Genomic DNA, 10,972 nt, shown 5'->3' on the forward strand with positions numbered 1-10,972 from the left:
GAATAAAATGCTTTGTGAGCAAAGACCAAGAACCTTGTATTTCATATATGAAATTAATAAAGTAGTCAGTGTGGTTAAATATTTGGGCTCCTTTTAATACGTTCAATAGCTGTATTTTGAATAGATTATAATTAATGATATATTTAGGTGGTCCATGTAAACATTGAGTTTCCATAATCAAGTTTACTAAGAACTAATGCATGAACTAATTTATGAAGGGATCGCTGATTGACATAGGGCCGAACTGCTTGTCCTGGGACTGGTAGCATGGAATGTTGCTGCTAATTGGGTTTCTTAAGGTACTTGCAATCTGGATTGGTCAGTGTTGGAATCAGGATACTGGGCTAATATGGACCATTGGTCTGTCCCAGTATGGCTATTCTTATGCTCTTAACTGACCGAATGAAGAGAAGAAAGCCAAAACAACTTTTAATAAGTGAAGCTACATGTGGCTTTGTGGCTCAAAATGACAGCTTTTTGACAGTGACACCTAAATGTTTTACAGATGTTACAGGATTGGTCTGAAAGACTTTGACATGAGCAGCTGTGGAGAGTAGCAAAGCTGTTTAGAATTTTTTTTTTTTTAAGTGGGGAATTTTCTTTGGATTAATGCATTGTGGTGGGGTCAAGTTGCTTCAGATATTCTGATTCAGCTAACAGAGTTCTTGAACTGACTTCTTAGTGTGAGATTTTAACAATTAACATGTTTCCTGTCGACAAGTAGGGAGATACAGGCACACTTGATGGTGATTCTTCAGGATGGATCCATGTGTAGAGTTCTCCTTTAGCTCAGGGAATCTTTCATGGTTCTCCAGAACAGAGGGATGCACATTTTCTCTACCTGTGCTCAGATATGGACAGAGAGGAGCACATCTGTGAGGTGGAAACACCAACTCATGCTTATGGAGTCTAAAAAAAGATCCCATGCGCTAAGGAAGAGAGCACTGCACATGGGACCTATGTGGAAGATGTCACCAACAAGTGTGAGTGCAGTTCCATTACAAGTAAGCCACTTTGCTTCCTTAAGCCAAAGAAATGATTTTTTGTTTGTTTTTTTTGTTCTCCATTCTTAAATATAAATATACTATACTATATGGAGTGGAGGAGTGGCCTAGTGGTTAGAGTGGTGGACTTTGGTCCTGGGGAACTGAGGAACTGAGTTCGATTCCCACTTCAGGCACAGGCAGCTCCTTGTGACTCTGGGCAAGTCACTTAACCCTCCATTGCCCCATGTAAGCCGCATTGAGCCTGCCATGAGTGGGAAAGCGCGGTATACAAATGTAACAAAAAAAATATATATATATATTTTGTTCTATTTCTTGTACAAAAGACTAACAAGATGTTGAAAACCCAACCTCTCCACTCTAGGGTAGCTGCCCAGATGCCAACGGTTCATTATGAGTTCCCCAATGGTTATAACTGTGACTTTGGAGCAGAGAGACTAAAGATTCCTGAAGGATTATTTGACCCTTCAAACGTAAAGGTAATAGTTAATGCTAGTTTTGCTAAGTGGGTGAGGGTTTCTTCTGTTTGTTTACACTTGCTGTTAATGTAAAGTACAGTTTTGATAAAGCCTTTATCAGTATCATGCACTTTGTATCTAATCAAGTGCTGTGAGCATCATGTAAGTATTTTCTTAAGAGAATTCAAGCAAAACTGTCAATCAGGCTTTTATTAAGAAAAAAACAGAATTTCTGTATTTCTGTTTGTCTTTTTTTTTACTGGTACAAAATAACATGATGCTGAAGTGTCTGTAATTACTGTTGACTTGTGTTTGTAATTGTTTCAGGGGTTATCTGGTAACACAATGCTGGGGGTGAGCCATGTGGTCACCACAAGCGTTGGAATGTGTGATATTGACATCAGACCAGTAAGTGCTTAATACAGCAATATTCTTTTTGAAGCATTAATACGTTACAGGATAATTTTCCTGATCGACATACACATTTATGTAGTATGCGTTCTCCACAGTTGCATATTGCATAGTAATTTGAAACATTGTGCATTGTATGCATTAGATTGATTCTTGCCGTACAAATTCTTAGCTTGTGTATGATTTCTATTGTATTTTCCATGGACTTTTCCAGCAATGATCAGCCTGTTCGTATAACTGCATCTTGCAAGAGAAGACAGTGAGAGAATTCACATACAGGAATAGCAGTGCGGAACTTGAATTTCAGGGGGAATGCTAAGCTTCTTATCTGTAAATTGAGGTTTTCTTTGGTCCTGGGGAACTGAGTTCGATTCCCACTTCAGGCACAGGCAGCTCCTTGTGACTCTGGGCAAGTCACTTAACCCTCCGTTGCCCCATGTAAGCCGCATTGAGCCTGCCATGAGTGGGAAAGCGCGGGGTACAAATGTAACAAATAATAAAAAGAAAAAATCTACTATAATAAAACTCACCCTCAATGTTCTGAGGACACTGACATCAGTGAAGCCAAGCCACTGACTTCAGTTCCTTCAGGTTCAAAGGTTCATGGTGGTGAAGTCAAACGACATGACATCGAGGGCGGAGCAAACGTTGAGGGTGAGTTTTACTACTGTACCTGTGCTCCGCCCTCGCGTCAAAACGCGATGACGTCGAGGGCGGCCCAGGAAAATCGCCACCCACACAGAGCTACACAGAGCTACAACACTAGCAACAGCGGCGGCGCACGAACCAGCTACAACGGGGCGGCCCAGGAAAATCGCCACTGTTCTCCGTATGTGAGTCACCCCCCCCCCCCCAAAAAAAAAAAAAAAAAAAAGCTAGCGCCCGTTTCATTGCTCTGAGAAACGGGCCTTCTTTCCTAGTAATAATAATAAGTGATCTGTATAGAAGGTGAGATTCTTGACAGCCTCAGGACAAGAGTTCCTTCCAGAGTCCAGAAAAGTCCAAACATTTTTTTAAGTATGTGCCAGCCTTCCCGCTTCTCTCCTTCCTCAGGCCTATGTAGCAGAGAAGTCCAGAGAGGTGGAGCATAAGAAAGTGAGTTCAGCCTCTAGGAGGTGGGCCGGATGTACAAACCGAGGATGGGAAAGATCAAAGGATGGGATTTTTGGGTGCTTTGGGAGGAGCTTTGCTTCAGCGCTGTAAGGAATGATGTCACCTTCCATGCTGGCCACTTTATGTTGCTTGTCCACATAGAAAATGGTTGCACTGAATAAGGTGGAACACCCCTTAAAACCTTACTGATCTAGCAGCAAGGGCTCACCTAGTTCAAAAGTGAAATCCTGTACTTTGAGGCCAGGGTGAAAATATTTCTGTTTCACAAAAGGAAAATGTCAAGGTGAAATCAAGTATTGCTGAATGCAAACTTACACTTTTCACATCGGAATAGTAATTTTGCATTTGGAAACCATTTCTAATGCTATGCATTTGTCTTTTCTTTCCAGGGCCTGTATGGTAGTGTGATTGTAGCAGGTGGCAACACACTTATACAAAGCTTTACAGACAGACTGAACAGGGAACTTTCTCAGAAGACTCCTCCAGTAAGAATTTAATTTTGTTTGCTTAAAAAGAAAAAAGAAATTCTGGCAGAATTGATCAATAAATCTCAATTATTGCAGATAGTCTGCTTGCTTATATCTGTTCTTGTGGCAAGTTGGCATCTGATTGGTATATGATGCCCTGCTGTGATGTTTGCTTTTCCTGCCGCAGCTTGTCTTGAAGAAAAAAAACATTTAAAGCCGCTTTCAACTTTTATTACGATATTTCCTCATAATGTGTAATAAGTCAGGATACATTTCTGCATTTCTATACTGGTACAGTTAAACATGCTATAAAAATTGTTTTAGGGTCAGTTGCTTAATATCTGGTTTATTTATGAAAATGCTGGAGAACGCTTCACATTTTGCCTGAATTTACTAAATATCTTCTCTCCCCCCCCCCCCCCCCCCCCCCCCGCTGCAGAGCATGCGATTGAAGTTGATAGCAAACAACACAACGGTGGAACGCAGGTTTAGTTCCTGGATTGGTGGCTCCATTCTGGCCTCTCTGGTTAGTAAATGATAGTCTCAGGGGAAAAATATTGAACGGGTACCGTAAAACTGGAACTAAGTTTGCTGGAAATGTTGGGATTTTAGCATCTTCGTTACCGTATTTTTCGGACCATAAGACGCACCTAGGTTTTAGAGGAGGGAAATAGGAAAAATTTTTTTTTTCCTTTTTCCCTCCTCTAAAACCTAGGTGCTCCGGTGCGTCTTGTCCGAGTTCGGGATCGCCCTCCCCTACTCACGTCACGCGATGTTCTCTGGTGGTCTAGTGACGTCGGGGCAGGAAAGAGCCCCTCTTTCCTGCCCAGCGCGCTGCTCTCCGTCCTCCTGTATGTATGCTGCCTGACGGTCTCGGCGAGATTCAAAATGGCCGCCGAGACTTCAATTCTCGGCGGCCATTTTGAATCTCGCTGAGACCGTCAGGCAGCATACAGGAGGATGGAGAGCAGCGCGCTGGGCAGGAAAGAGGGGGCTCTTTCCTGCCCCGACGTCACTAGACCACCAGAGAACATCGCGTGACGTAAGTAGGGGAGGGCGATCCCGAACTCGGGGGGAGGGCGATCCCGAACTCGGGGGGGAGGGCGATCCCAAAATCGGACCTCGCTACCTTTGGACTATAATACGCACCCCCCATTTTCCTCCCAAATTTGGGGGGAAAAAAGTGCGTCTTATAGTCCGAAAAATACGGTATTTTGGGTTGCCTTCTCACTCCCATGTTAGCAGTCAAGGGACTGCAGTGGACATGGCAGGGATATGAAGTACTGCTGAGAAATATTGGCGCTGTACCGAATAGCATGTTCGACTGAATACGAATAGTGGGCATTGAGTTTTAACATAACAAATAATAAAAGAAGCAATGTGAAATCAGAGATCAAGTGAGATTTAGCACAGTAGAGCCCCGGATTATTCATATTCAAATTTAAATCACTATTTGGCCGAATACGAACAATGTATTCAGGGCCAATTTGAATCAAATACAAATATTCGGTACAGCCCTATTGAGAATGGAGCAAACAGTTGATTACACAAAGTTCCCAAACTATAGAGAGAGTGGCTGTATGGAAAGACCTCATATCTTCTAAGGATGCATCGCATATCTACAGGGTGTGTTTCAGCAGTGCTGATTTTGACTGCTGAACTGATTAAGATTCCTTCCTTACCCGGCCCTTCTGAAGAATTGAGTTTTACAGGTTTTGGATGTAATTTTTGAAGACACTGTTATGGAGTATATGAAAAAAAGTAGCCTGAGGATCACCATGTTATTTCTGTGTCTGTCTTCCCCATTCTCCCTTTGTGTGTGTTTATTTTATTTATTTATTTATTAGGATTTATTTACTGCCTTTTTGAAGGAATTCACTCAAGGCGGTGTACAATAAGAATAAATCAAATATGAGCAATAGACAATTACAGCAGTAAAAATATTTTAAAACAATACAGAATATGGCATCGTATACTATTTACAATGTCAAAATAATACGTAATAGAACATTATAATTGATAGTGAAGGGTAAAGCAAAGATGTAACATGTAGGAAGAGTTAGAAAGTAAGGTGATTCAGTTAAAGAAAGTTGCACATGAGGTCAGAGAAATGGTTAAATATTAGCTAGGTAGGAATGGGTGTCCTAGCCATACCAAATTTTCAGGATATGTCAGAGGGTCTGTGAGACTCATGAAAGGTTTGTGGGGGAGGAGGGTGGTGGGGTGGTAGGATGAGGTGGGAAAGGTAATAAACGTATGCTTCCTTGTGTTGTCTGAGTCCTGACGACAGGTTTCCATTTAAACTATGTTATCTATTTAACCAAATGCACATCCATTTTTCAGACCAGATCTGTAGCTTTTAGTATGTTCTCTTTTTGAGAAGCACCCTTGGCTAAGGATGAATTACTCTATGGATTTAAGCCTTTCCTGAATAGGCAGAATGCATCAGTTAACATGTGTTTCTTTCATTTAAATTATTTATTGATGTGTTCAAAGTCCAACAGAATCAATATATATAAATGGCGAGTGTCGTACTCACTCGCAAATGCGCAGTAGAGACCCTCTCTGCCCCGCCCCCACGTCAATACGTGATGACGAAGGCGGAACAGAGAGAGTCACTACTGCGCATTTGCGAGGGACACCGCCGTCGCTAACACTCCCCCCACCCGGAGTCGCCGCCGCCACCCACCTTCCACCCGGTCGGGCCCTCGCTCCGCTATTGAAACAGCGAGGGCATGCAGCACACTGCCGTGCTGCCGTCGGCCTTCCTTCTTCTCTGTCTGTGTCCCACCCTCGACGACGTTACGTCACACGAGGGCGGGACACAGGCAGAGAAGAAGGAAGGCCACGGCAGCTCAGCAGTAGAGCTGCGTGCCCTCGCTGTTTCAATAGCGGAGCGAGGGCCCGACCGGGTGGAAGGTGGGTGGCGACGGCTCCGGGGGGGGGGGGACGAACTCGGAGGGGGAGCGGCAGCGGCGAAGTCGGCGGCGGGGTGGGGGGCCTTTCAACCCCCCCCCTTCTATACTAGCCCATTTTTACGGGCTGAACGGCTAGTCAAACATAAATTGCGAGTGACCGTACTCATCCGCAAATGCGCAGTAGAGAGTTTCCCTCTCTGTCCCGCCCCCGCGTCAATACGTGATGACGGGGGTGGGACAGAGAGGGAAATTGCGCGAAGGGGAGGGAGGGAGGGAACCGCCGAGGTCGTTACCGCTCCCCCCCAACCGGAGTCACCGCCGCCGCTTCACCCGGCCCGGGCCCTCTCTTCGCAATTCAACTTACAGCGCCAAAAACGCAGCAGGCAGGTCAGCTGAGCTGCCGTCGGCCTTCCTTCCCTGCCTCTGTTCTGCCCTCGCCGACGTTACGTCACACGAGGGCGGGACACAGGCAGAGAAGGAAGGGCGACAGCAGCTCAGCTGATCTGCCTGCTGCGGTTTCGGTGCTGTAAGTTGAATCACAAAGAGAGGGCCCGGGCCGGCGACCTCGGAGGGGGGGGGGGGGGAGGGGCGGCGGTGGCGACCTGGCAAGGAGGGTAGCTGGAAATCTCGCCCGTTTTTAACGGGCATAACGGCTAGTAAGAATCATATAGCATAGCATAGGTCTTTGGAGCAGGCTTTGGCTGTAGCTCAAAAAACAGTAGGTTTGGCTGTTTTCTTGTATAACTCCTATTTGCATTTGTAACGGGGTATTGAATTTTTTTTTTTTTTTTGCAGTATTCCTGTCATGCAGTTGACTTCTGTTCTCTTGTTTTGTAGGGTACTTTCCAGCAAATGTGGATCTCAAAACAGGAGTATGAAGAGGGAGGGAAGCAGTGTGTGGAAAGAAAATGTCCTTAATACATAGGCATGCCCACTACTGCCTTCTTCTTTGCCCCCTTTGTCTGCAGAATTGGGTTTTCCTTTATAGCTTTAGCATTCTCAGGAATGGACATTTTGGTAAAAGACTTGTACCTTTTTTTTTTTTTTTTACATCAAGTTCAGGTAATAAGCAGTTGATTTTAGTATAACTGAAAACAGATGTAAAATAATTGCATCCCATGTAAAGCAATAACGTAACTGGCATTTTATAATTTTTTTTATCAATATCTATTTTCTTTAGGATCTCTTTGCCCTCCAGTGTGCAGCTCTGGGGCTCCTTTTCTTAAATGCTATCCTTTGTAAATGTGTTTTGTATCACACTTGATAGATTAAAATATTAATGTATAATTAACACGTCTTCCATACCGTGTACGTTTTTATAACTCAAAGCGATTTTCTTCCTCTTTCAGAACTTTGAAAGCCTTTATTTTCTCTTAAAGTAATCATTTCCAGTTTCTTTACAGACATAAAATTATTTGTGACAACTTGGGGCAGACATTTTTTTTCTTAATTTTACCCAAGTTTCCCCAAGTCCATTTATATTCTCCTTCCCCATTTATTGTGCTTAATTCCAGCCTAAATGAAGGGTGTCATTTCTTTTTGTGTTTGAGATGAAGCTGTCTGTTTTATCTCTGAGAAACATCCTGTACTGTGGCTCAATGTGTGCTTTTTATATGTTCTAAAATCAGGGTTCCTTGTTCTTGAAGGAGGAAAATGATGGCGTGTACAACACCCTGATGCTGTTAGATGAAACTTCATTCTCCTATTAAGGGGGGGGGTTAAGGGGTCATCTTTAGTAGGTTTTATTCTGCTTTTTCAACTTGAGCCAGATTAAGATATGGTTGACACCACCCTGTTCTGTTTGTTTGCTAGGATGAATGTTTAACTTTTCTATTTTTATACTTTAGTTCCTTTCATTTGTATTTTAGCCTGTACACTGCTTTGCCCTACTTGTTAGTTAAAGTGGTATAGCAAATCTCAGATAAATAAATTAGCTGACCACTGTATACTGGCCTTACTAACTTTAGCCTCAGTGTCCGAGCTATTTAAGGAGTGACTGCAATATGTTCCTAAAGGCCTTTGCCACTTTATTAATGACAGATGCAAGGTTTCAGAACGTAGGGGACCAGGATGTTTAAAAAGTATAGATTCAGTTGGTATGTTGAGCTTATTGTTTATATCTTTTACTGAAATGGTGAGGTGACTATGGAAGGAACAGTTTATTATTGCATGTTATGTTAATTTCCTTCTTTTGAATCCTAGTCCACCATTCCAGGTACATGGGTTTATGCCACTCTGTAGGAGTAGTGCAGTGAGACACTTGCCAGTATACAAATGTCAAAGCAATGGTACTGGAACTGACAAGAAATAGCAAAACTGAAACAGTTCCCTTCCTCAAAAGCTCCACCAATGAAAGAAGGGAATCCTGACGTTCCCTTTATTTAGACACGCATGTTAATTGTCTACAAAGGTAAGCCTACAACAGCTGCTGACTTTGCCGGGAGCATTCTGGTCTAGCAGTCTCATGAAAAGGAGAGTAACAGGTTAAAATATATTTCTCCTTCACTATCTTGTTAGACCAATCCAGCCATGTGGGAAGAACAAAGTGCTTTCTGCTTATTGTCCTGATTGCTATAATAGTGCTGTAATAATTGAGACAGCTTTGTCTGATATGTTCTTATTTCGATCAGAAAGCATTCACACTGCTGGTTCAAATGCTCATCCTACCCCACCTCAACTATTGCAACGTCCTGTTTGTTGGCATTAAATCTGATCTCCTCAAGAAGTTGCAAATTATATAGAACACCGCAGCTAGACTGATTTACAGACTACATAAACACAGCAGTTTCTCAACATAACCTGGGTAAACTACACTGGCTCCGCGTGAAAACCATATCAGCTTAAATCAGGTGCTCAACATTCAAAGTTCCTATCCATCTATTTACTTATGACCTTTATATCCCATATTAAACATGAATTAGGTTGAAACCTGAGAGCATTTAAACATTTTTCTCCCTGCACCTACATCAAAAGAAAAAAAGGAGTGCTTAAAATTTCCATTTAATCAATCATGTGTCGCCCAGAAAAATGGGAATAATATAGCTCTAAACTACTAGAATAGCAGACTTGGAAGAGCTGAGGAAGACAGGTTTGGTTCAATAAGCCTACATTGTATTTTCTTTAACTTAGCTCTATATAATATTCTGTGTGCCAAAAAAAATCCTCAACATCTCATGGAGATATTGCTCTTAAGTAGCCTAGTGGTTAGTGCAGCGGACTGATCCTGGGGAACTGGGTTCGATTCCCACTGCAGCTCCTTGTGACTCTGGGCAAGTCACTTAATCCTCCATTGTCCCAGGTACAAGTAAGTACCTGTATATAATATGTAAACCGCTTTGAATGTAGTTGGAAAAACCACAGAAAGGTGGTATACAAGTCCCATTCCCCTTACCTATGTTTGATCCTGGGGAACTGGGTTTGATTCCCACTGCAGCGCCTTGTGACTCTAGGGAAGTCACTTAACCCTCCATTGCACCAGGTACAAAATATATGAATGTAGTTGCAAAAAACACAGAAAGTGGTGAGATCAAGTCCCATTCCCTTTCCTTTTATTGAAAACATCTGAAATTATTATGGTAATTACACGTTCTTTATCATTTATTAACCAAGTGGAGGCAGGCTTATACAATTCTTTCTAGCACTGCTGTCTTTCTGCATGTCAGGGTGAGGAGGTTGGTTTAATGGAGAAATACCCAGGCTGGTGGCTTACAAAGAATACAAACGAAACCCTTATATATCAACAAATCTCAAAGTATGTTTACAGTCAACTACATAGTGCCACTGTTCCAAGGCAACACATGTTGTGTTGACATTGCAAGTAGTACACCTTGCCATACTTTGTATTGTTGAATATTTTTACTGCTGTAATTACCTATTGCTCATGTTTGATCTATTCTTACTGTACACCATCTTGAATGAATTCCTTCAAAAAGGTGGTAAATAAATCCTAATAGATTTTAGTTCACCCAAAACAATGGCAAAAGCTTCTTAAAAAATAACGGATTGCCTAGGTGTGCTTCATCTATAAAAAGTCTAAAGCTGTTCCAGTTGAATAGGCGGTGTCTTAAAACGTGGATAAGAGATTTTTTTTTTGAACGGCTTCTCTTATACAGATACAAATATTATGAAATAAAGTTGAATATCACTAAAACAGTTTAAAAGCCTGAGTACCTGCAACACAACGGACACACCCAACTTACTACTTGACATTTCTAAAGCGCTACTAGGGTTACGCAGCGCTGTACAATTTAACATAAAAGGACAGTCCCTGCTCAAAGGAGCTTACAATCTAAAGGACAAATGTACAGTCAGTCAAATAGGGGAAGTCTAGATTTCCTGAAAGGTATAAAGGTTAGGTGCCGAAAGCAACATTGAAGAGGTGGGCTTTGAGCAAGGATTTGAAGATGGGTAGGGAGGGGGCTTGGCGTAAGGGCTCAGGAAGTTGATTCCAAGCATAGGGTGAGGCGAGGCAGAATGAGCGGAGCCTGGAGTTGGCGGTGGTGAAGGGTACTGAGAGGAGGGATTTGTCCTGTGAGCAGAGGTTACGGGCGGGAACGTAAGGGGAAATGAGGGTAGAGAGGTAATGGGCTGCAGACTGAGTG

The 10,972-nt window shown here is 42.6% G+C and overlaps 1 protein-coding gene across 1 annotated transcript in view; it reads left to right on the forward strand.

Moving 5' to 3' along the window:
- Nucleotides 1-7,647, forward strand: part of ACTL6A (actin like 6A) — a 29,736-nt gene extending 22,089 nt beyond the window's left edge. Inside the window, exons 10-14 of the mRNA XM_030216969.1 lie at nt 1,369-1,483; nt 1,790-1,870; nt 3,376-3,471; nt 3,893-3,979; nt 7,209-7,647. Of these exons, the coding sequence (XP_030072829.1) occupies nt 1,369-1,483; nt 1,790-1,870; nt 3,376-3,471; nt 3,893-3,979; nt 7,209-7,289 (460 nt within the window). The 3' untranslated portion in view covers nt 7,290-7,647. The remainder of the gene's footprint in view (nt 1-1,368; nt 1,484-1,789; nt 1,871-3,375; nt 3,472-3,892; nt 3,980-7,208) is intronic.
- Nucleotides 7,648-10,972: the final 3,325 nt, after the last annotated feature.

The sequence above is a fragment of the Microcaecilia unicolor genome, chromosome 10, assembly GCF_901765095.1.
Source record: "Microcaecilia unicolor chromosome 10, aMicUni1.1, whole genome shotgun sequence".
In the NCBI taxonomy this organism is placed as follows: Eukaryota; Metazoa; Chordata; class Amphibia; order Gymnophiona; family Siphonopidae; genus Microcaecilia; species Microcaecilia unicolor.